General features: G+C 34.4%; 1 protein-coding gene across 4 annotated transcripts in view; it reads right to left on the bottom strand.

The window, feature by feature from the left end:
• Nucleotides 1–759: 759 nt before the first annotated feature.
• LOC112980285 (rho-related BTB domain-containing protein 3) overlaps nt 760–27,355 on the bottom strand; it is a 34,569-nt gene continuing 7,973 nt past the window's right edge. The window contains exons 3-12 of one of the 4 annotated variants that reach the window (XR_010385587.1): nt 26,321–26,513; nt 23,784–23,935; nt 21,963–22,074; nt 20,812–21,177; nt 17,361–17,473; nt 15,524–15,635; nt 11,901–12,074; nt 10,412–10,578; nt 6,023–8,526; nt 760–5,253 (exon numbers count right to left, since the gene is read on the bottom strand). Coding sequence is in view for 3 of the 4 variants with exons in the window: in XM_026095013.2 (XP_025950798.2) it covers nt 5,138–5,253; nt 8,430–8,526; nt 10,412–10,578; nt 11,901–12,074; nt 15,524–15,635; nt 17,361–17,473; nt 20,812–21,177; nt 21,963–22,074; nt 23,784–23,935; nt 26,321–26,513 (1,602 nt within the window). In the remaining variant the exon portion in view is untranslated. The remainder of the gene's footprint in view (nt 5,254–6,022; nt 8,527–10,411; nt 10,579–11,900; nt 12,075–15,523; nt 15,636–17,360; nt 17,474–20,811; nt 21,178–21,962; nt 22,075–23,783; nt 23,936–26,320; nt 26,514–27,355) is intronic. The other 3 variants (XM_026095014.2, XM_064500026.1, XM_026095013.2) reach the window with 3 other exon arrangements.

Raw genomic sequence — 27,355 nt, forward strand, 5'->3', positions numbered from 1 at the left:
GGGCAGGTCAAAGAAATTGCTTTGTGAGCTGTGCGCTGTGCAGGCCTGTTCTACAGAATCTTTCCACTACAACTTTCAAAATGCAAAAAATATTTTCAGCCTGACCAAGGACTCTCTCTAATACAAACATCCTAAATGCTTAGGTTTTTCTTATGCAGGTTAAATACTGAGACCTTCCTGCCTCTTATCTGAAGGTGTTTGGCATAATTTTCTTTTATAGTTACTCAGCTTGATCGCCTTCCATTATTTCTGAATAATAAGCATTGTCAGGAGCTGACCAAGATAAAGGTTAGCTGCTCTTTGCTGCATCACTAACAAGCAAAGGTATCCAAAGCATATTTTTCTTTTCTTTTTCTTCATTATATGAGAGGCTGGAGCAAAGATTTTCTCTGAGTATGTTAGAGGAAAGTTAAAAAACTGGATGCCAATATGACTCTGATTTTTAGACATGATTAAGCACCTAAATCCCTTGATTCAATATGGAATATTTCACTAAAACTAATTTTCGGAATTCATCTAGGAGTCATGTGAAGAAGGAGAAAATACTAGAACAAAACCACTTCTGTATATGTGCATACATTGTCTGATGCAGTGAGTCTTAATTTAAGGACCTGGGGGAATATTGCAGTACAAGCAATTATTTACACTTTTTGCTCACTCTAACTTTGTAAATAAATTATAAGTTAATAAGCTACGAAAAATCTTCACAGCATAATGCTCAAATTTTCTAACACAAATGGGTAAATAATCACATGAGACTGACTAGAAAAAAGAGTTTATTTTTTAACAAAATGTTAACTGCCAAATCTAAAAACATGTAAATTTTTGTCAGGCTATATTAAAAGACAAACATATGAAAGGCTGAGTTTCAACACATACCTAATAAAATAACTGTTTCTTCCTTCTAACATTTTTTCATATCAAATACATCAAGACCTAAAGGACTACAGCAGAGAATCTGTAATTATCATGCGGAAAACTTTATTAATGCAGAAAGCTTTCTGTTAGCCTTTCAATATAAAGCTCAGTGCCAGCTTGGGACAAGCATTAGCATGTATCAAATACAGCAAAAATTTTATGGTGCAATCTGTTATTAAATATCTTAATTATTAATTGTCCTATAAAAGTAGATTTTGAGAGTTAGATCTAATAAAGGAATTGGAAATCTAAATTCCACTTAAATGTCTGCCCAAAACTGTAATCCAAAACTGTCTAGAGGCTGCTTAGCTACTGCCTGATAATACCCCAATTCAACCCCTGCTGTCTTCCTTGACCTTAAAATTCCCCATGTTCTAGGAGTTCTGTTTCCAGGGATATTTAGAACTGCAAGCCTCAGTAGCTTGGAACTGGGAAATCAGGATCAGCTCCAGGGCTGTAGATGGTAAGCTGCCTCTGAGCATGCCTAATAAAGAGGAGAACGGCCTTAATATGAAAATGAGGCATGTTTTACAAGGAGGAAAAGTTGATGTGATTACAGTCTTGTGCTTTGAAGATTGGACCCAGCCACTGGGTTGAAAAGCCTGGAAAGAAACCTGGAGTCAGAAAGGGAGATAGCACTGAAGAACACGCATTATTCGAGGGAATCCTTTCCACAGGAACAAAAGAATCTTTTTCCATGACTTGTTCTTAGGGCTGTTTCTGCTAGTAAGGTTCAACAGATAACCAATCGAATATATTAAATTTCTGAGAAGAAAGCATCTCCCTCTGATTGGCCCAAGAGGTTCCAGAATCATGCTCCCTTCACTGCTTTTTCTTGTGTAAATGGCACGCCTGGAAACGTAAAGGTTGAAGAGCAATTAACTTATCGCTTAACAGTCAGGGTACCATACTTGGATATAAGAAATGCAGGTTTGAACCCCATCAAGTTAAGAAGGTCACTGATCCTCTGGATTCCACTTTGAGGTCAGGCAAATCCTAATTCTTGCACAGCAAAAAGCTCTTCTGGCAGTTATGAAACTAGAAAACGAAATCCCTGGATAATATATTAAACTGTTTATCAAGACATTAACATTTTATTTTAAAGAGGAGCAGAGGTTATTAGCAGTTTCCTGAACTAATATGTAAGTTTTCATCTTCACACATTATACTTTTCTTCAAAGTATAATTACTTGTTTGAATAATTTTTTCAGCTGCTTCCTAATTTTTACTTCATAGCCTAGCAAAGGTCCTAATGTATTACGCATACAAAATTTGTCATAAATACCAAACTCAGTAGTGCTCTAATTCCTGAATATCCATGATCTGTAGGCTGCTAAAGGCTAACAAGATATTCTGTTAACAAAATTTACCTACAGTAACTAACCAAACATCATGATCTACTTTCAGTTATGTCTTTGAATGCTAAAGTATAATGCTATGTAAAGTATTCATTTTAAAAATATGTTAAGATAAATACATTTTTACAGATAAACATCATACAAAATAATGGAGAAAACTTTTTCATAAATTTATCACATATATTCTATGTTTGTACCTGATACAGGTGGCACTATGAGGATATCTGGTAAGATGGAAAGCTATTTTAAGGTCTGATTAGTAAGTTACAGTAAATTTGTGAATAAATAATAAATATTTTTACATTGCCTGCCTTCTCTGTATAAAACCTGTGCTTATAACAATTAATTAAAATATATAATATCAAAATATTTCTGTTGCTTGGATACAAAGTGTTGATATTTCCATTAAGCCTATTGTTTAGATGCTTATAAAACATTTAGGTGAAGTTAAAAATAATATTTTGTTTGGCATCTTATCTATATCTAAACTATTGGCAACAGACTAATTTCTAGCAAAAAACCTACAACATATAGGGTAAAGTTTCAAAATACTAAAAATTTAGGACTACATGCAATACAGACCAATATTCATATATAACTTTTGTAATCACTTTTATACTAAAAGTTAGTATGAGGCATATAAACTGCAACTTAAATAATTGAGCTGCCTACTGATAGAAGCACAGCTAGTGACCAAGCATGCTATCAGGTATCCACACAAGTTATGTTTCTAGTTGTATGCTCATTTTTGTCTATGGCCTTATGCTTCAAAAAACTGTAAGTTTTAATCTTATCCATGCAGTTAGTTTATGTTTAAAGTTTTTAATTTCTACTGTAATGAATATCACAGCCTTAGAAAATAACTTTTTTACCTTTAAGTTCTGTATATTTTACTTTTCTACTTACTTTTTTTTCTCAACAGTTTTCTTTAGTGATCCTGAAAAGCAACTTAAAGCTCTACATTTAAGTCTCCTTATATGTGAGATGCAGATAACTGTATCTCATATTTTGAAGAAGTTTATGAACTCCAGATGAGAAGTCAGAAATAAAAATTGAATTCAATCACCACTATTCTGATATAAAACTAACCTTAGAATTTTGAACCTGCAACAGTCAGTTGAGTCACGATCTCTCTCTTTTTTTTTTTTTTTTTTGGTCCCAAAATAGGAAAGGAAATACCATCTTGATTCTGCAAAATGTAACCAAAAAAGAAAATCCCTATGATTCTAACAAGGAATTTGAAAAGAACAACTGACCTATGAAATCCCATTGAAATACAGAAACAATTTCTATATACAAAAAAGGATTCAGTTCCAGCAATTTGCAGTTTCAGCTTCACCTCACAGCTATACTTTCGAGGTACTTTTGAGATGGTCTGCTGTGGTGCTTGGAGAAATACTAAGTAATTTTTTCAGTATTTTTGTGTCTTTCTAGGCTCAGACACTACATAAACGAAATTAAAGGCTGCTGACAAAACAGAACTGATATAAAAGTATAGTAAGACTGACAGTGAAGAGTTTCAATTACAGCAAGTATCTGTCTTTAGATAGACACCTTAATGTGTAGGTTGGGTTCATTTCGTCCTCATCATTATTATTACATACATATAACATAAGGGCTAGTTAAATGAATGATTTAGACCTGTGACCTAAGGAATACTGTCAATACCTGCCTACAAGGATCATCCTATTCATAATATTCAAGATTTATCACTTATAATGGAAAAAGAATCCACACATTCAGAAAAATATAATCAGATTTGCATAATATGTAGTAGCTTATGAATGCTTTATGATAATTCATTTTATACTGACTGCCCACCAAGGAAAGTCGAGCCAAATGTCATGTTACAATAGCGGAAGTCCTTCATAGGACTGGCATATCTATCTGAAAAGTCACCTCCGTCCATGACCATGACATCTATTTGAAACATTTACGGTATCAGCTACTGGAGGAAACTTCTGCTTATGAGACAAACTTTTTCTGAAGAAAGTCACTAGGGCTAGGGAGTCTTCTTCCACAAAACATAAGAATGACTGTGGACCCCCTTCCTGTGCCTCCCTGTCTCTACCAATACTGAATAGATATGCTCTTAGCTGACTTAAATTTTTCCTGAATTTTTACATACAAGGACATAAAATATTCCCACACTAGCAAAGATGTTTGGCAAGTTATTAAAACTGACTTCCTTATCCTATTTACTGGGAGGAGAAAGTATTTCCATTTTTAGATAATTGGGAAACACTAAACAATATAGTGATGGTGCCACACAAGCATTCTGCTGGAATTAAGAATATCTGCTCATATGACTATAAAAGTCCTGTTAATGAGAACTACAAACTTCACCTGATGTAGAAAAGGAACAGTTACTTGAATGTTTATTAAATGGACCCTTAATTTTGCAAGCCAATAAAGGTTGTAAATTTCTGCATTCTGAGATATTCAAAGAGCTCATGAGTCGGCTACCCAACTTTCTTGCACTGCGATTGTGGCCAAACACAAGATTTAAAAAAAAACTGTTTTCAACGTCTTAGCAGCTGAAAATAACCATAAAGACCAATAAAATAAGAAATAAAGAAACTGAAAGGGGAAATAGATGGCAGCTATGCCACAGTCCCATGCTAGGTTTAATCCTAATGGGTGTGAAATCCTCATGTTTGAAATAAATCCTCATGATATTTCTCACCCCTTTAAGAAAAACCAGTGATTTATTATCAAAGCAAGGAATATTAGTAAGTGCACTACAGCATAGCATACAGTGCTTAATATTTATTTTTGCTCTTGATATGATTTTTATACTTCAGATAATTCTCAATCTGAAATTTCCCAGTTGAGATGTACTTTGAGTATGTTCAGTCTTTTTACATTACTGTGCAATAGCATTTCTGAGAATGGATATAATTCCTGTAATCAGCAAGCTGCTTCAGGTACATATCGGAGGGCCATCTGTGCATCTCAACAAAATTGCGCTCATCCACTAAAGAAAGCAATACATGAATTAAACATAGTACACAAACATACAGGCACAAGTGCACAAGCTGGAAAAAACATTTTAAAATAGGTTTAAAAATATTAAGGATATAAATATAATAAAAAAGTAAGCTGTCCATTTTGCCTAGCTCTTATACACAATGTGAAAACTTATTACATGATATTCCTTTGCTATTAAGCTTTGCTATAAGCTACTTTTTAAAATGAATACAATACAAACTAAAGAGAGCAAAGAGATCATCCTAGAGGTGGATGCTCTCTATCCACAAAAGATAATCAGGAAATCAACAGTGAAAGCTTTCCTACGCTGCAACACTACCAAGGAATGCAGTTCAATCTCTGTCTGAAGACCACTACAAAAAGCAAGGTGAAGAGGGTAATTAGAACTTAGTAAGATTTTTGTCTTTTGATTCCACATGCTTTTGTCTCTGATAAAATAAAAACGTAACAGAATTTTAAGTTTTATTGTTTAGTTGAATTCTATTTGACTTCATAAAAATACGCTTTTTCACCCCTATATCCCAGCCTTTTCCAAATCAGTCTGCAGCAGCAATTGCCCAGTCTTTTTACAGATTCAGACCAACCAGAACAGAGATTAAAGGACAGCAGAGAGACCTGTAGCTTGAGAAATGCTGAAGACAGGCCACTCCCATTAATAACTGGCAACATGCAGGCTATTTCATTTGTCTTATGCAAATTGCAGAGTTGCACTTAAAGATTTTAGCTTTAACAAAGTAACTGTAGAAATCACCCACCTCATGTATCATTGTTTTTCTCGAAACTTAAGATAATAGAAATGAAGAGTAAACATCCTTTTCAATGAAAAAAGCAAGGTCATCTGCCAATAGTTGCTGTTCTTCGAGAAGTATACTCTATATCTGAATTCTGTGAGAATATTTGCATCCTGACAAGCCAGAAGAGAAAGTTTTTCCCTGAACTTTTATTTCTTCCCCCCATCTTGCCCAGTGCAAGGTCTATGATGCAGAGCATGTCTACCTCTCAGTGAAGAATCATCTGGAAGAGACTCAGAGAAAAGAGAAAAGCAAAGGGTAGACCAATGTGCATGTGGATAGCACATCTCAAAGAATATCAATTATCGGGAAGGTACCCTTTTTCTTTGAGTGAATCTACACTTGCTTTCTACCAGTGGCTGATTCCAAACAGTTACTCTGGTAACAGTCATCTGGCAGAGATTTGAAAAACTTCATCAAACAACCAACAGTTGTAGTACCACTCTGCATCAGCCCTGGGTGCTTCAGAAACCTTGAAAGCCTGGAGGAATCTTCCGGATGATCTCACAGCAAATATTCATTATGGAAATATTATATAGCTCATCCCTTAGGTCACTTGGGCTCTGTTAGAACACATTCTGATCATTGTCAGAAACATCACTTTCATAGTTTCATAACAGGTTCACATGCAATCTGATATCCATCTGGATAACTGCAGTATGGAGACAAAAGAGCTCTTAGAACTTTTCACAGTAGGAACAAAGAGCTTAAGAAATAAACCTCTCAAAAGGTCTGAAACTGCAATAAGAAAATAAGAGCTCCTTCCTGCAGCTGGTACTGTGAAGCAGTTCCATCCCTAAAAATACAAGGCTTTAGGAAGACTACCTAAAGATTAATCTCCTGCCTGACAGAGATCTGGCACCACCAAGATACAAATTTAAGGTGAGCATGAAGAGACACACTGTCCTTGAAGAACGCAGAATACATTAGAGGTTACCTAGGAAAGCCTGAATCTCATATACTGTTCTGACGGAAGTGATGCCAGCTTTCCAGACAAGATGAGGACAGGGGCAAGAATTAAAGTTTTTAAGAGAGAAAATCCCATGAAAAAAACAGCACAAAATTGATATCCTACTGGGGAACTGCAAAATGAGTAAGTAGCTGTGCCTAGCTCAAGATCTGCAGGAATCTACAAGCCTTTGAGTCTCTGGTCCCATACCCCCCAACTGGAAGACAGAGACAACTGTCACTTGAACCTTTACCAGACTGAAAGATCTGATTCCTTCAGCTTTGAGGGAATCTCAGGATGGCTGAGACCAAAGTCTTGAAGGAAGAAAGTTACCGAAGAGCATTTTCAAACACAGTCTGCCACCTGAGCCAACAAGGAAGTGAAGCAAACCAAGTCCTACATGAACTGAACCCACTTGTAGCTGAGATCCATCAGCATAGCTGATCATCAGTAGCTGATCTCTCATTTGTAATCCAGATTTGCAGTCCAGATCTCATTTATAAAATGGGCATTTCAGAATCTGGGCAGATGGACCACTGAAAGGCAGATAACATTGGAATTGCCCCATGTCCCAAACAAAGCAAAGAGGACCTAGCTCTCCTTTTTTTGTTCAAACATTTGTTCAACAAACAATTGCAAAGTCATCTGTCATCCCATGCATATGTGAGCCTTGCAAATGAGGAAAGAGGACCTTTAATGTATTTTGGACTCAATCAGCCCACTGATAAGAAAATTCCATTTTGAAGATACTGGCCCTGTACTAATAGTCTGAATACTATCTCCAGGCAGAAGTGACACATCCATTGAGATCACCCTCATCAGTGGTGAACAGACATTCCCCCACAGACAGTGGGCAAAACATTCTAGAATTACATGTCAGGAAACAAATACAGTCTCTTTTGGAAAATAAACATCAATTCCTCAGAACAACTTGGATTTATTGATTTGAATGGACATCAGTCAGCTACTTGATTTCATAAGATCTGCTGCAGAATACCACAAGTAATCTACCTTCTTCCTAAAAAAATATCTTAAACAGAAGCTACTGAAAGTAGCTCATTATCTTGAGTCAAATGTATAAACTAAACAAAGTTATATACTTAAAGGTATGGAAGAGCTGAAATATGATAAGCAAACTGCCCTAGCCAATTCAGTAATGGGTGGGAACCTGCTCATCAGCATAGGAACCAAAAGACAAGTGGATGCAGCGCTAGCTATATTACTCTTCTATGTGTCATATGCTAGTCCCACGGTAGGTTGGTGGACCATCTGGCTCAGAATGATTTTGGATTGGATTAGACTGTATATCCTAAAAAAATCTTACTCATTTCCTCATGCAGAAGCAGCATTATTTGGTATCTCATTTCTAATCTAAGCAGAACTGAAAAACATTTCTCTTTAAAAAAATAATTGATAAACTACCTGAAAGATCTTGAAATTCAGGCTTTTGACTGAAGATGAGGTAGTTAGTGGCAATGAAATGAAGAAGCCAAGTCGAAAGGCAATCAGAATTGTGAAACTGCAAGAAGCAAGGAAATACACAGAACATTTGAATACTATCAGGTGTAAAAGTAGGAGAGAAAAAAAAATTAACACAGTTTACATGCTGAAATACATTATTTTGGATTACAACTGTCAACACAGCAGTTTATTAAGTAAAGTTTTGACAGTATGAGATAAAGACGAAAAAGTCATTGAAAGAAATACATAAACAGATGCAGACCCATGAAAGAATTTTAAAACTCCCCTCCCCCAGCTGTGTGACCTAACCCCTGTGCTACAGATTCTCATTTTTCTCTGTCTCCTTTTGGTCCCATGAATCTTGGATATATTTTGCTTCTGCACAGTAGCAGAACTTCAGGAAAAGAAAGGTGAGGAGTGTCTCCTTCCTCCTCTCTGTCTTTGTGAGCTGCGTACTCTCAGAGCTATTGTGGTTTGAACTCTCTAAGGCACAAAAGGCACTCTGGGTAACTTATTTTATGAGTACTTTTCATGCCAGGTTATTATATTAAGGATACAATTACTCTAACTACAGCATGCATTTTAAAGGAAAATGGCAGCCAGGACTGTATTTCTATAAAAAACTTAATACTGGCAGGAGTGTTTTTGGACCATTATACAAACACCATCTGGATGGAACCCCACACAGGTCAGACAGTACACTCAGTTCGGGATTTTGGATCCTGATTTGTATTAGGCATGAATTAGGTTCTGCACTACTCCGTCCTCTCACAACCTAATGGTATTAATGCTGTGTTAAAGCTTTCATACACCTGGGGAATTTGAGGCCATGAAATATGGTAACTGAAACACTGTGGTACCCTACAGCGCTAGGCAGCAGTTGTGTGAAAGCTTTAGCATACATCCATGTTATGTTCAAGTTATTTAGCTCAAGGTGGATTTTGAAACAGCAGTAAACAGTGATATTCATAGTTAAAAATTTGGTAAGAAATTATATAGTGTTGCCAGTGAAGGAAAGATCATGGGAATGTCTACACATTTACTGAAATAAATGCACAAAAGGAGAACATTTTAAAAAACCTGCACTGTATTACAAATGACATTCTAATCATTACATGCATTTACAAAGAGAAAAACCTAGTAAGTATTTAAACTTGTGTTCTATCTCCTGTGAAGACTCAGAAACAGGGAGATACCAGCTATTTTGCTTACATTACCAATCAAAAAATTTCAGAATTGGGTTCACATTTAAGGAGAAAAAAAATCTGTTACTATAAATTAACACTTGGCTTATTAAGTAAGGTATTTCTCAACATACTATAATTTGGAGTTGTTTTATTCCCTTTTTATGAGCATGGCATGTTGGTTTTGCTCTTTTGTTCTCTTTCTTTAAGATACTATCTAAGACTTGTAAACATTACTCCATTTTTTATTCTCTTCTTTTCTTCCAAATCTGTCTTTATTTTCTCTTTTTTCAGCCTCTAATCTTTTCATAACTTTTTAAAATATATTTCACTCTATTTTCTATTCAATCCAGATCTTCTCTGCCACTTGGACATAACACAGTTTTCTTCTTGACTAAAAGAGGAAGCAGTGCACCTTCAGTTGCCTACAACACATCATCTCTGACAGAAGTTATGATTAAGCTGAATTACTCGTGTCTTTTTGAGGAACAAAATCAGACAGAATATGCTATGACTGCATATCCTACAATAAAGTTTTTACTTCTTAAAGAAATGAAAGGCTGCAAAAGTCTTATCAGGCTGTATTTTAGCTACCCTTGTGACACCTGACATCTTTAATCAATAGATAATATACCAATGTTTGTCCTTGAAATTTGAATTAAGATCTTAAAAATCTTAACAATTATGTTTTAAAAACAAAAAACCCTCTATTATTTAGAATCAACACATATAATCTTACGTAACATAAAAAATACGTACCTTAGCTTTTCTGAGCAAGCTAACAATACTGAGTCTTGTAGATGCCAATTCTCTACTAGGCATACTCTGAAGCTGTGTGATAATATAAAGCTCACAGATATGTTGGAGTCTCGTTACTTGGTACATCTCAGCACAAATCAAGAGAGACATAGCTTGGAGAATACTAGCTGAAAAACAGCAAAATATAAATTATATTTATTTTACTTTTTTGACAACACGATGAAAGCCACTTTTCACAGAAACTTCTAACAATGTACACAAAATCAAACTGCTGTTGATCTCCTCCCCCCTATTTAATTTACAGGAAAAGAGTAGTTAGTGATTTTTCAGAAGGCAAGTGTAATACATTGTAGTCTATTGACTACATAGTCATAGACATCTTAAGGATGCTAAGTTAAATGCTGCTGGTCTATTTAAAGGGAGTGATATTTAATAAAAGGATTTAGCCTTCTAACTTTTCTTTCAAAAAAGAAACATCTATAAAATATGTAAAAGAGAACAGAATAATAAGACCTAAGAGGAACAGAGTAAGAATATTTTTTTTAAAATATGATATACTCTTTGCATATTTAAACTAATGAAATGTTAGAAAGATTAAAAAAAGGAAACATAAAAAACCTAAGAGCACTGTAGAACTATTTAAAAAAGAAAACAAAAGCAAAAATATGTATCATACCACCATTCATTCTATAAAAGCAAAATTATCTGAATCTAACTAAGATTTCAGGTTTAGTATTTAGATACTCTTCTCACTAAAAACAACAATGGTTAAGAAACTAAGAATATTTTAGTTCAATTATTCCTGACAAATACTTTAGTTCATATGATTTTTCTCGTTTTATATATAAATATCTATTTATATAGATAAAGTAGTTTTGCAATTTAAGCTTATTAATATTAAACTTAACAAAACATATGCCAAACAAAATGACAATTTTGAAATAAAACCTAGAACTAAGATTAGAAAGCGATGTTCTTTCTCTTGTGGAAAGAGAGTTTCAGAAGATGGAATGGACCAGAAATGAAATTAAACATTTTTCAGAGTCTTGCTATGTAAGCAGAAGATAACTACAGTATTTTATTAGTGATATTTGTACTGGCTGCTTATTGATTTTACTTGAATAATACAAATTCTTTATTTGTAAAATCTGAAAGAATACTCCTTCTTGAGGCAGATCATACAGGAAAATATTGGCATGTTTCAATGAAGTAAATGCTTTCAACAAATATTTTCAGATTATACCAGATCTTCAATTGAAAATACTTCCACTAATGTAAAGCAGGTTTTCTAGTGAGTTTACAGTATCTAGTGCACTGGGAGAAGTTCTGTGTTTATAACATTTTACACAAAAGATGAATCCGTATCAGGGGACAAGAAAAGAAGGGAAACTAAAAGATGCTGCTACTTTGGTCTCTATCCCTTCATTCTCCATGCCCCAATGTGGGAAAAATGTGTAACAGATATATGTGTGTTTTTAAATTTGCTTACCTGGACAACAGGAGTCGGTATAGAGATACTCTAGAAAGGAGAGGAAAGTGTCTTTGGAAACTCCATACACTGGAACCAGAATATTATTTGCTTCTAGATAGTTACCATTAAACATAGCTGCCATTACCTCACAGCGAGCTATCAGAACTGCTCTGTGGGCTGGTACAGTTGCACCTGCAAGATTTGTGACAAAAGTTTAAAATAAACTTATATACATGGTAAGACTTTAATACTGAGGTTCATATAAGTCTTACACATCACTGAGCATGATTAAAAATAATTTTATAGAGTGTTTGAAATAAAAATATCAAATAGATAATTAATGATGCATTCACTTTATACCAGTCAATGTTGACATACATATAGTAGCTACCAGCAAACAAAAGTAGCACATAGACCATAAAAAGAAATACTAAATTTATTACTACACCCTGCTCCCAACAGCAGGTGTTCCAAATAGGGTAAACTTTCATCAGACAGAAACAGGCTTTCAACTAGCATAATACCTGACAGTACTGGAATTACAGCAGCTTATACTAACTCAACCTCTGGTCCAGTATAAATACACAATTTTTTAAATGCTCATGCATATGAATTATTCATGTTCATTAGTGATCCCATTGGTAATGAATGTGAGTAGTGTTCTAGAAATCAAATGTCCATGTAACCACAGAAAATAGAGAAGGGCAAATTTTCACAGATGAAATTCCATTAAATCATTAAATCAGTAGTATTAATCTGAATTAACTTAAGTATTTTATCCAAAAGGAATTTCTTGATGTTCTTTTACAAATAATAGACAATTCCAGAAATTATTCCATTTTGTAATATTTACAAGTAAATCATTTATTCTACTACAGCACTTTGAAGAGCAAATAAGATTAACAGTCCAGTGTAGTAGATGCCCTACAGTCTTTTCATGAAAATATAACAATCTAAGATGCCAGTCCTGACTCTCTGAGCTCTCATGGACTTCTGCAGAGTCCAGCTGACCTCAATAATACAGTCCTGTACACAAGAAACTGATAAACCAATGTCAGACAGAACAGCAACTAAAGACAGAATGAGAACTTACAGTCAAACATAAAAAATTATAAAAATTGTAATAAACAGATCAACTGACATATAAGATACTATATACACTTAGATATAAATTCCAGTCTTAATTTCCTCCTCAATCATATCCCTGCCAGCCAGCTAATTCCTTGAAGGCATCTGTCACTTCTTCATTTTTATTCCACTTCTATTCATCTTTGCTTCTACTTTCAATTTGTCTATGCTGCATACAAAATTTATGTATTTCTATATAGAGAAAACACATGTAAATAGTTTTATGTATATTTTTATATATGCAATATGAACACTGTGCAATACAGATGTTATATAAAATAGGTATGCATTTTTGTATCTGCATGCAACTGTATGTTCACCTACTAATTTGGAGGTTCAATCGCATTATGAGTCTTTACACAAACTTAATGGGCTCTCATTTTTAACGGTACATGAATACTTTTGTAGGTTAGAAAATCAAAGGAACTCCCAGTATTCTAGGAATTAGGCACAGACTTTAAAATGTATTTGCCAGATCAAGACTAAAGTCTTCAATTTGTCTTAGTTATTATTAAAATATCACAATTATTACTGTGATTGATGAAGTAGGAAAAAAAGCTTAGGAGAATTATCAAGCATTAAAAAAATCAGTCAACGTTGTGAGCTGATAAGCATAATTTAAAAAATAAACAAATAAATGTCAACTCATAAAACAGTAATTTTTTTTCTATAAAATATATAGTGGTGCTACAATTTCATCAACTTCCCACAAAGCCTCTCTCAAGAACAGGACACTGAGCTGAATTGTTTATGTCATCAAACTCAGCCTTAGTACTTTGTTCTCTTTTTCAAAGGTCTTTTTGTTTTTCCTGCATATTAAACAGAACATCTAGAAAGAATCTGCTTGTCCCCATGTGCTTATTTTCGAGGGATTAATGCTTCATATTTGGCTCTGAGATTTAAAGCTGAAAATAATTAAACAATTGTCTAATCCTAAAAGACCATTTCTGCATGGAGGCTGGGTGTGGACAAATCAAGAAAAACATTAGCATTTAAAAAACATCTCATTCTTATTCTCACAAAGTGCGCAATGCTGTTTTCCATCTCTCTTTTTATTTTTAAGGGTGAATGCATTTAATTTCTGGAAAATTCATCCATGATACTCTAGTATATTAATATATCCTTTACAGATAAGAGCAGAACAACAAACAGTTTCATTTGTGTGGTTCTTTCCTGTACTTTTGCCAAGGAGTACTTAGCAGTCTTTGTAAGCAGATTTATGAAACTCCACCAGCAATCTCTCTGAGTTAACAAGGTAGAATTATCCTAAGGACACTAGTACTGTACTAAATTTTGTAGAAGGCTAGATCCTCCAGGCTATTTCAGGGGCATGAAGAAAGTGAATCCTGGCTGTCTCTCTCCAATTTGGAATTTCCTCAATAAAATGCAAAAGGATTCCAAATAAAAAGCAAAGAAGTAAGGAAAATTAGCCTCTGCTCCCCAAAATCACCTTAATATACATTTTGCTCCTAGCTATGAAGAGGCATAGATACTTATTATTTTCTCTCAACAGATCTTTTAAAAACATTTTAAATGTTTCTTTTCACACTTATAGTATTAAGCAGTAGGCAGCTATAATGCAGGCTTTCACAAGGATGAAGGCTGCTTTCATAAGAAGTCATCTGTCCTAAGGCAATTGTGGAGTGCTGTACTGTAGAGAACTGTAATAGAAATGTTAAGATTGATATGCAAATGTCTAGGCGTGGAAACACCAGAAGCAAGGGCAATAAAAACCGGCAGGTGTTGATGGCCCCAAACTAGCAGATCATCAAAATCCCAGCACATCTAAGTGCATTTCCAAGGATGCCCAGGTTAAGAGAAAAAGGACAATGAATAAATCCTAAAGACACAGAGGTGGGAAATGAATTACTGTCAGCTGCGTAAAGGGTACAGAAAGGCACATCCAAAGCCAGCACCAACCAAAGTATACACAAAATGTGATCAGGAGAAAATTGTCAGCATTCCTTGTCCTGTCACTGCAAGGAAACTAGACCAGACTACCTGAATACATGCGTCTCAGAGCCTGAAAGGTGGACAGACCACTTGCACACGTCTGGGTGCTTGCGCGTACGTAGACATGAGAATATGAGTGGAAAAAAAAAAAATCACCATCCCTCCCCTACTATGACATCTGTCAATTAGCTTTGCTACACTGTTGCTATAATGTTGCAACAGCATTTCCTGCACTAGATGCATCACTTTACTAATTAGAAGTATGCATGAATTAGAGACACAAAGTCTACTCCTAAAGGCAGATGTCATTTGTAGAGGCGCAGGCCTGATAAACTGCGTTGCAAGTGGACACTGCTCTAAAGTATCAGTACAGAACAATATTATCTCTAAGCAAATAACTGGTTTTCACAATGATAAATAAATGTATACATTTTCTTAATTCTGACTTTAATGCAGACGCAACAGAAAATACAATCAGCTCCATTTTCCACTTTCTTACAGAGAGGATAAACGCTGGATACGCAGATGCATCCATAGCAACAAAAACAGATGTACTGTACCTTGTATTTTGAAGATGACATCAGCTAGCACAGGTGTATTAAAGAAAAGCCTGAGAGAAGTATTACACAATCGTTTTATCTGGTGAGATCTGTAGTCCTTTAAATTGTTGAGCTGCAAAATAAATTATTAATAAAGTACTGTCATGTATAGTTGCTCACAGGGTAAATGACTACTAGATATCATTTATGTGGGGAAACTAAACAACAGCCTTTCACTTCGCACTTTACATTCTTTTGCTAAAGCTACTCAACCACATCTCTCATGCATATAATTCTGAAATGATTTTTAACATTTCTTATCCTGTTTTTCATGGTGTAACAGATCTAAAGCATGTCTGCTACACCCACGCATTCTGAGTCTTGTCCTGATATTCTTTGACCTATTACAAATTCTTCCATCTGCTATCTCTGGGCAGGTTTATGCAGCATTACAAATTTGTTCAAGTCCAAATATTATTCATATATACACTGTTTGGACACAAACCTGTAATAACACAAGCTTTGAGGCACTGTAGGAAGAGTGCTTACGTCCATGTTTGAGCTGTGCAGACCTAAGCACACACCCTTCTGCAGTGTGCCAGAGCTGCCCATACTGTGGCCACATATTCCCTCCACAGCAATGCCACATACTGATTCGAGGCAGCTGAGAAGTCATGTTTTTTACTAGACAAGCCCGGAGACTGCTTGCCGCAAAGGCAGATGGAATTCACAGGCCTAACCAGTGACTTCTAATAATGTGGGCATGCTAGGATCGAGATCCTCAAAACCTAATATTTTCAGTTACTTTTTTTTCCGATTTTTTCTTAATTTAAAAATGGAATTTAAAACTACCATTCTGTATCTAAAAAGAACAATATCAAAATTATGTTGCTAGATTATGGTAAATGAAATCCAGATGAGGTTGAATTAAATCTTAAATTAAACAGTAAAAATCTTTTTTATGTAATGAATATTTAATTTTACCAAGAAAATCACAATTCATTTCTAGTTCTCATGCCTTTGAAGAAAAACTTTTAAATGCAAAATAAATGTATGCTGAAGACATGATGAAAATCCAAAGGAAAAAAACCCTCTGACTTCTTATCTTAAGTTTTCAGGCCTTTTTAAATCTGATCTTTTGAACTTTTAGTTTGGGACACTTAGGACTAGTAAGCCTACAACTGAAAGATCAAAAGCTTAAAACAGCTAAGTAACTTTTGATCTTTATGTTATCTCAAGACGGTCCCAGACTATTTCCCATTTAAATTGACAGAAAGATTTTGTACAATCTCTACAATACCAGGGATTGCAATTCTACCTCTAAATAGCTGTTTAAACTAATTCAAATATGTAACTATTTATTAACATAATCTGACATAAATTACATCTTACTGTGAAGTGATTTTCTGAATTGAATATGTTAGCCAATAGACTGATTCCCATATCACAAGATTTATAAGCGAAACCATCTCTTCTAAGCTACTGCAGAAGCAAAGCTTTGGGGCATACATCCAGGACAGCAAAGTTTTCCTGGGCAGCCTCTACTACATGAGAATTAGGAAAACATAATCATATTGTCAGACAATGTGCAAAGCAGGAAATAAAAGTAATCCTTTTAATGGACCTTTATTTAAGAAAATATGTGCTTTTTACTGATTATATTAATTCTGCACATTAGATGACCATCTATGTCTTTCTATTTTGTAAATTCATATGAGCATCCCATTGATAAATAAAAGACTATGTAAACCAAAATAAGATTAAAACAAAGATTGACAAGGAAACAATGTCTACAAAAGAATTTTTTAAGAACTTAACTAACTAATACTAAAAGTTACTACAGAAGAGCTAGAGGTACCTTTCCTGGAGTTTTCAGGATACATTTAACTTTCTCAAGCACATGTTCAATTTTTTCAGGATCCTTTATCTTCTTTTTTATATCTTCTTCTAACTGTTCCCACTGGAAAGCACCTGTCACAAAAGCAAATAAAGTTGATTTATAAATAGAATAGGCACAAGACTTAGCAGGCAGAAGAAAGATGACATCATGCCAAACAGTTCTTACAGAAATCATATTTTTAGCACTTCTGTCAGCTGGATCTTTATGCTCAGAAAGTTAAAGATGCAATTCTGCCACGATCAAACTTTTGCAGTAAATGGCTGATGACTTTTACAAATATTCTATGAAGTACAGACAGTATGTCTGAATTTAGAACTTCAGTGCTGTCTAGAGGATTCAGACATGTTAATTTAATTGAGGAAGAAGAGAGCAGGAATGCATCTAGCTGTCCTGGACTACTTTAGAAATAGGAACACTTAAAATTAGTCAAAGCCATTAAGAAGAAGACCAAGAGCATTTAAAGGAAATCTACTACTTGAGAGCATAATATTAGGTATTAAATAGCATTATTATAATTTACAATATTTAGTATTATAAATAATTCCATTTTAATAGAATATCTGTGATCAGCTGTTCAATGAAACACTGAGATAAAACCTGGAAAGAAGGATGTTTCTACCAGAATCTATTAGTTTAGTCTCCATTAAATAACCTCTGCTGGATCTCTTCCAGGCAGCCAAAAGGTGCAGCACTGCTCTTTCACTGGAAGTTATTGCCTCATGACTGCTGACACACACAGAAGTGTGCTAGCATCTCAGCTATTGTTCACAGGTCATGGTGCTAACTTCAACTGCCATTGGATCCTCCTTTACAAAGCAGCTTTCTCTCATTTTGACTCTACATGAAAGTTAAACCCGCAGTTCATGTCTCAATTATTTACCAAATGCACAAAGGTAATACTGCAGACATTTATTAAAAGTTTCTTGCAGGGCTGAACAGAGTGAGAAGAAAAAAGTCATTGTTCAAATCATTCTGGTGAAATTCTCTGGTGAAACTTCTTCTCTGGTGAAATTTAATTCTCTGGTGAAATTTAAGAATAGTATGGTAAAGTATTCATAAATACAATCATATAACAATGTAAAATTTGGAAATGATTTTTAGAGGGGGAAAAAAAAAGAATCCACAGCTTTTCTCCTATGCAATCCTTAGGAGACATGTCAACTGTCCAGTCATGCTTTCCTAAAGGCATATTAATTTGAGAGAAAAATTGCCCTATTACAGAATGGAAGATTAAGGCAATCCTCATCTCCCTTGCTTTCAGAATCATTTTCTGTGATTCCTCCCTGCTCAATCACTATGTATCACAGCTAGACATTTAGTAAAAATACTGTATGTATCACTGTTTATCAGAGTTCTTCAGAAAGTGTATTACTGCTTACATAACTTGGTAGGTGTCTGAACCAGAAAAGTTTACAACACAACTGAATACCAGTAACTAAAAAGAGTAAAACATCTGCAATGGAATTTCTTTCTTGTTTTCAGAGTCATAATCATAGTGATCTCTTAGTTCTCGCAATGTTTTTTTCCACAAAACAGAAAGTGTGGTCCAGCTTTAAAATACTTTTCTTCTGATACCCTGAGAAGGCTTCTAGCTGACTTGAATAGGAGTAGAATCTAGCCCAAACAGTCAAGAATTTCTTGACAGCAAATAAAATATACATTATTACCAAATTTGTTAACTGCAACTCAGATGACAGTAGTCAAAGACACAGATTACAAAACACCATGGTTTAAGATTATACTCTTTGCTGAAAAAATTCCCAGATATGCATGGGGTTTTTTTAGTATTTTTCAGTCCTCATCCACAGCGCCAAAAAAGTCTGTAATAAGGAGGATTCACAGACAGAATACAGTTCAGGATAAAGGATAAATCAGCATAGCTCTCAAGGCACTCTACAATACAAAAGACTGAAACAGTTCAGAAACTGATACAGCATAGGACATCTAAAGCTCCATCAGCTCTTACATAAACAGATGGGATGGTCAGTCTTTATAACCTCATAAACAGACTTTAATGGCAGCAGTGACACATGCATGATCTGATCTGTTCTCAATCTATGCCTCAAATGTTACCCCTCAAATGTACCGAACAGTGCAGTGACTCAGGGCAATTCCCACCAGATGGCAAACTGACTCAGGCCAGAGTTTAACCTATGCCATGTACAAAGTTTCTCATCTGTTTGGTTGATGGTTGACATGAACAAAAGTGAAATTAAAATGCAGCGGGTAGCAAACTCTATTTGTAAACTACCATAGATGAAGATATTGCACTTATCTTTCATCCAATAAAATTTCAAGTTTAATCCCCTAGTTATGTAATAAATTTATATATGTATATATGTATATATATAAAAAATATGTTTATATTCATATCCATTTACACCAGACAAACCACTGCATCTGTTCTCTATGGTCCATGCTGGTTTTGAAAGTACTAACCAGGAGATTTTCAAGGTACAAACTGTAAGTGAAAGATGAAAGAGTCTCCCTTGTGGCTTCACAAGCCTATGTCCACCTCAGTTACCCATAAACGAGGTTAAGGCAGAAATCCTTCTCATATGTCATGCAGGCATCATTCTACAGGAATTAACTAAGCTTCTGTATATATGCATCTCTAACAATATAATTATTCAGTTTTTCTTATAACTAAAATCAGAATGCATCATTAAGAAGTCTGCTAATTCTTTCCACAAACATAAAATATATTTTCTTATGTACTGACAGCTTGTAAAATACTTTAGAAAGAATCATCAAATATCAGGTACTTCTATGAAAAAACTCCTCTTTCACCTGAGGATTACTAAGCAACATTTTAAAAGGTAGAAAAATATTAGTGCTGTTTTAACAGATAGAATGAATTTTAGTTAGCTGAGGTCACTGCCCATACTTAACAGGTAGCAAGCCATATGCAGTATATCTTAGTCCCCTGCACTCAAGTCAGTTAATGCTGTCCTCTTTTCAGTAGTAGAGCATCAGGAAGAGAAAGCACTTCATAGTTTTACTTAAATAACCCTGCATTCTCTTCAGCGTATTTAGAACATGCAACCATTTTAAATATTTTAGAGGTCTGAGGTCTGAAACTGTCTCAAATGCTGTATTTTGTTGGTAAAGCTTTTAAGTGTTTTTGATGTAGCTTATGGATTTGGTTAAATAAAATACTGCACTTAATCTCTGTTCATTGCATTGGCTATAATAGCTAATATGCAAAAAGCACGTATTTTAATGAAATTTAGGTGGACAGCTTTCGATTAGACATTGTTCCTAATACTCACAGGATAAATAGATGTAGCAATACAGCACAAAAAAATTTATCCTAACAGAAGTATATTTCTCAGGATAAAAGACATACACCTTAGCAATACATTTGCTGTAAAAGAAGTAATTAGCTGGAACCATTCCCACAGGATACCTGAATAAATGAAGTGTAGAATGTCTGACAAACAAGAACAGAAGACAGAGTCTTTAACAATGACTCTTACTGGTGGGTTGCATGATGAGCCCTTGCTAGGAACTGGAAACACAGCCTCATTGTTCACTGCAAAGAGACTCTGTGCAGTCCGTATGATAGCAGCATCATGAATATCAGCTGGACTCTTCACATTGAAAAGTAACATGAAGACATGGCTTACAGAGCACAAAATGATCTTGTGAGCTTCTACTACTTTCTTTAAGTCTTCTGAGTAAAATATCACATCCACACACTGGCAGCAGAACAGCAAGCTGTGTAAATCAGAGTCGTAATGCGAGGCTTCACCTCTTAAGATCGGCATTTTTTCTATAAAAGACAATGAGTTGATCTATAAATTTTAAGTAGGCATTAATTATAGTACAAATTTTCCCAGAGATCTGATCAAATGAAGTTCAATTTTTGAAAAAATATTTTATAAGAAAATATCTTATATATTGCTTGAATATGTTTAGTAAAACAATGGAACTAGTTAATAGAACTAAACTATTTAGTAAAAAATGTCCACCATTTTACAAAACCTCTGTAGGCACTTATGTTTAAAATAAATTATTACCAAGCCTAAAGGATCTGAGTGAATTTCTAGCAAGACTGAGAAAAAACATCTGCATATTTAGAACTAAATACTTGTCAATAATATTTTCACTTAACATGCCTATCAGACACTCAGAAATCAAATGCAGGAAAGCATACACCTCCCCCATGTTTTATTTACAGCAAATTAACACTATTACTTCATAATATTACATTATAATAAAGCATCATATAATGATTTTTCATAATTCATCAGTAAAGCTCTTATATAAAGCTTTTATTAACTGATAGATTTGCATTATTTCATCAAATGGACCAGAAAACTGATACGATTTTTGTATAAATATATTAGAGATCCATTGTGGTGCTACATACTGCTACAAAAGTCTCCCAAAAGAAATTAAAGCATCACTAAAAGGTTATGCAACTATAGCAAGATAACCACAGTAGCTGATAATAGATAATAGTGAGCACAATAATTATGACAAAACATTACTTCCATAAAAAATACTATATATATATAACAAACAATATAGTAGAGATCAGGTATTAGTGAGCACCTGGTTGTTCAAGCTGAGGTGGTTTAACTCGATGGCACTTCTGGGTCTTTTTTCTTTTCTTCATTTTTTCAGATGACTTCTGATTCAAACTTTGGATCATAAAATATTCCAGCTAAAACATGAAGTGCATTTTTGAAATACCAGTTATTTAAGAACAAGCTTACATCAAACTAAGAACAATGAGTGAATATTATATGCAAAACTGAAGCTACTGCCATTATGAACAGTAATCTAGGTCATCAGAGTCCTAGTACTTCTTTACCACTAGACAATACTAAATGTATTTGGAATCAGCATGATTTAAAAGACTATTAATTCCAAATGATGATGGTTAATTCTCTTGTACATAATTTTGGCAGAAATGACAGGTATGTGACCAGAAACAAAGTCACTTTACCAACCTTAGTAGATGCTAGCTATAGAATTACAGAGAAGAATAAGACTTGATGAATTTATGATCAGGTGCGAGTGATGGAAATAACAAAACAGTACATAGGATCTTCAGTTTGCAAATAACCAATGCTACCACACAATGCTAAACTATCTTCTAAAAAAGCCACATTAAAATGTGATGTGTTTGACCAAGGTTTGTTTTACTGGAAGCAGAAGACAAGCATGATCGCTATAATAAGAATGTACCTGAGGTGAAATGATCCGTTTTACAAGAACAAAGAGAACAAAAAAGGTAGTTCGGTTCTAGTTAACATATGTGATAAACACTTTTATCACATCAGATATTACTATAGTATATAGAGGGCTAAAAAAATCTTCTGGTTGGCCAAGATGTTGAGTGGATTCCTTATTCTTAAGTGGAAGCGAGTGGATTCAGCTAAGATTGTCCAAGTGTTTGTGCCAGCTATTTCAAGTTACTGTCGAATCCCGTGAAATGCACACTATACCTATACATCAGGGACAACAACAGTAAAGATCATGTGAAATTACTATGCCAAACAAACGACAATTGTTTCTTTAAACCCAAATGCTACCAGGAAAGTAAAGGTACGGTTCAACATGATGCTGAACTTACAACATCTCATAACGTTTAAAATTAACTACTAGTATAAAGATCAGAAATAATTTTATTCAGAAGACATCTAAGAGACTAAAGCCAGAAACTGCACAGCAGACTTCCGTTTTCAGGACTGTGGGGGTGGGGGAAGGAGCTAATCATAGATGATGCATTTTAACAAGCTTTGCAGTTCCTGCCTTGTTCAACTTTACTGCAAGTGACTACAGGTTCTGCGCAGGGTTCTGAACTGCTTAATGACTGCAACTCAAGCAACCACAGGAACATGTTAAAAATATCAGGCACTTTAACATTCTCACTTTACAAGTAGAACAACTGTAAGAGATTGAGCAGTTAAAATCTAGAAATCTCAGGAAATTACAGAATAATTCAGATTGGAAATGACCTCTGAAGGTCACCTAGTCAAACCACCTCCTGAAAGCAGGAGTTATCTTCAAAGGTTGCTGAGGTTGCTGAGGGCCTTTCACAGTTGAGTTTTGACTATCTTACCTGAGCAAAAAGAAAGGCTAGGAGTAGGGAAAAAATTTGTCCTGTGTAGTACAGCTTTCTTAAAATTTCTAAAAAGGTAGTTAAAACTGGAGCGGCACTAGTATTACTAATTCTGCTAATGCCAGTGGGAATTCACTCTCAGTGGGAAGCATGATGGAATAACTCTACTTATTCTCTTAAGTGATCACATTAGTTATGTACTTTCCATTTGCACTACAGTGTTATAAACAGAAGTCAAGATTTGAATGAATTACTGGAAAGATTTGCTCTATACTGTAGTTACAACACTACAATTTCTCACTTACCACTCCTCCAAAATATTTTTGTATATAGAAGTCATTAAGGGTATGCAATTCAAGATATGTAGCTCCTAGTTCTTTAGCAAGCTGAATTCCTTCAGAAGTAGTAACACAGCTCCTTCTGTCTGAAGTGCACAGTGGGCAGGTACAAGGCACTTCTGAGAAAATAAATGACTGGCATAAGTAGTTTTCGTTAAACAATCCAAAATACTTTCTAAATAATTGTAAAGATATATTATTTAGAAAATAACAAAGAAGGAAAAGAGAAACGTAATAATCTTATAGCAAGAAATCTATCAGTATGGCAAAATAACTTTGTAATCAGTTCAAAATATTAACTACAACACAAAATCCGTTTGTATTACATCAGCAATTTTTAAAATTAAATTTTATTAAAGTAGAAAAGTCAAGCAGGACTTCTAGAGTTCAGGTTTGGTGTGGGTTCTAAGTATGCTTATATTCATATGTCCTATATTAGTCTTTAATTTTTAGACCTGTAGGTGCTATTATACATTAATGACATCCTTAAGATTATTTTATTATTACCTGTCAATGGAGGAAGCATACAAAATAATGGAAGGGATAAACTGCCACTACAGTCCTGGCCATGTATATACTACAGAATATGACTTGATTACACATTTTATATATATTTTCAAAGATTATTCCTATTTTAACTGAAAAAAATCTAAATGTGAGCCACATTGACACAACTTTGCTTGATGCTGGTAAGAATTTGACAGCTATGAACATGCTTTGAAATATGGCATACATGTTTTAGATTACTTTCCTGTATTCTGATCTATGTATTAACATAGCTATTTTTCTTTGGTGGCACCATTGGCTCCTATGAAGGATTAACATCCTAATAGTTTGTATGAGCAAACTGCTGTGCTCACACATACCTCTTCAAAGAAAAGGGCTTTGTGTTTGCATAGCAGTTTACTCAAACAGATCACAAAGCAAAACTATGATCAGAGAATACTGACTTCTCTTACAGTGAGATTATTGAGAAGGAAGACAAAAAACAAAAAATGGAAAAGAAAAATGCCAGTAGTAGAGTCAGTCAGATTGGTGGTATAATATGCTCAAAAGAAAAAGAAAAGGTGTAAGAAAGAAAAGGAGTTGGGGAAAAAAACATTAGCTAAGCAAACCTTGACTTCATTATGTCAATCCCATTAGAATGGCATATTTATTATCCTTGTATAAATCTGTGCAGTTACATTTTATCATTATCAGTGAATTACAAAAGAAAGAAATTAATTTAGAGAGTTCTTTAACAGCCCTTTCTGGGTCACTGACCAAAGAAATATATAAATAAACCCTGTCAAAATGGAACATTATGTCCAGAGAGGATAAATTTCATATAGCTTAATATTTATTCACATGTAACAAAATAAATATCTGTACCTACATTCATAAATCCTGTCCCTTATTCATAGCAGGATGGATGCTCAGAAACACTTACTTTAGCCAAACATTAAAAGCAAAAGACAACCCACAGGTACAAGTTTGACATTCATTGTTTTGCCTTAGAAGCAAAACTAAAAAACTAAAAAAAAAAGGACCCTATGACCAAATAGACTTGCTTGAAAATCAACCAAAGAATGATATAAAATGCTTCAAAATACAGAATAAAGTTTGTGTGTTTGTTCTATCAGTATCTGTTATTTTTTTAAAGCTTATTTCCTTGATGTCAACAGACCAAAGGTACTAATACCTATCCAAACCATAAACATGTTTTCATCAGAATTATGCCAGTCAATAGTGGGCCACTTTGAAGCCCACTCAGTTTTTCAGTTCTCAGAATCACTATCCATAGTTGTGTGACTATGATGTTCATATTTATTTAAAAAAAAAAGCCAAAAACCAAAAATCCCTCTGTGCTAAGTATATAATCAGTCTAAAGTAATTTTCATTGTTCTCACACCAGACCTACTAACTAGCCTGGACAGAACATTGTGTTAACACAGAGCTATACCATAGCTACTCTACTATGACAGTTTAGCTGTATTAACATGGCAGCACACTGTGTTTTGTGGTTATGTTACCATAACATCCATCTGTAGGGTAGGTGATTTCATTATTCTCACAGCATTCTAGAGAATTTACCCTCCTCTCCAGTAGCTCCAAGCTAATGGACCTCATTCTAACCTCATTCGCTAGAGATATCTTATACTAGAGATAACGACTAGAGACAACACTATAGAGTTCGTCTCATACACTCAAACTTGTTTTTGTAAATTTAAAGCACTAGAATTAATCCCAGTGTATGACTCAATAAGAGGAGTCATTGTAGAGGTCAAAGCAGAATGCCTTTCATCGCCAGTGTTAAGTAAGCATATTGTTCTCATCAATATACCAGTCTCCAGAACCGTAATACATTACCATACTACTGTCATTCTAAAAGACTGTGGAAGAGGCATACTAGTATTTATTTCTGTTAGCATCCCGGAAAAATAACCAGCTTCTACTGAAATTCACTATACAACTAACTTCCAAATGATATTTTTACTGTTTACTACATGAGATTGAATACATACCATTTTTTCTTGCACCAACAGCAGAAATTATTACAGGAACAGAACAGTGGTTTAATGCTTTTTTTATCATTGGGACATAACTGTCTTTTAATTCTTGAAATGAAGTCTTGTCATTGACAGAGTATTTAATCACAATAATATCAGCTCCTCCAATGAGACTGCGAGAAGTATACCAGTCACTGTCAAATATATCCTAAACAGAAAAAATACTGATCAAGAATCCTCTTGTTTATAAATGAAAACACCAACTATACAATATTCTTTAACACAAAACCTCACAGAAGCATCTTCGACAGACAGTTCAATCTCTTATATGAAGAGAGGCAACACAGAAAAGAGCAGAACTTGTGCTTTATAATTTTCTTGTTTGGAAAACAAGTTACACAGCATAATAAATTGCTTCTTAAGAATTCAGAAGTTGAGAAGAAGAAATTGTATTTATCTAGGAATATACTTGGTGTGGAAAAAAACTGTTTTAATCACTTACGTTTCAAATGTTTTTGTTAAGAAAATAAAAGCAACTTCAGGGGCAGAGGTATGCAGCAGTTCATATAAAACCACTGTTTATTGTAATATTTTAGGAAGAGAGTTACACAGAACTCTTCTATGTACCTAGGAATCTTTAAATGAAAATTCTGTCAGTCAGGTATAATTTTCATCTGCTTCACAAAAGCTTCCATGTAGTAACAAGTGTTAATGTCTTCAGCATTAGGACTTTAATCACTTAACTAAGCTTTCTTTTTTGACTTCCTACTCACCTGTCATTGATCTGCTCTGTAACTAAGATTTATACCCTAAAGTTATTTCGTATTCAATTAATATACAGCTGTGCTCCATCTACATGTAACATATAGTTATTACCTGTATATTTGTAATTTGCATGAGAACTGTAATTTCATAATTTCTGCTTTATCTGAAGGTAGCTCGTAAATACCAAAGAAAGCCTTGGTTTTGCAAATATACTCAACTGAAAACTCTGACAGAAATCTAGACCTGATCCAGGGAACTGAAAATGAACTCGAACCCATCTCAGAA

The sequence above is a fragment of the Dromaius novaehollandiae genome, chromosome W (assembly GCF_036370855.1).
Source record: "Dromaius novaehollandiae isolate bDroNov1 chromosome W, bDroNov1.hap1, whole genome shotgun sequence".
Taxonomy (NCBI): Eukaryota; Metazoa; Chordata; class Aves; order Casuariiformes; family Dromaiidae; genus Dromaius; species Dromaius novaehollandiae.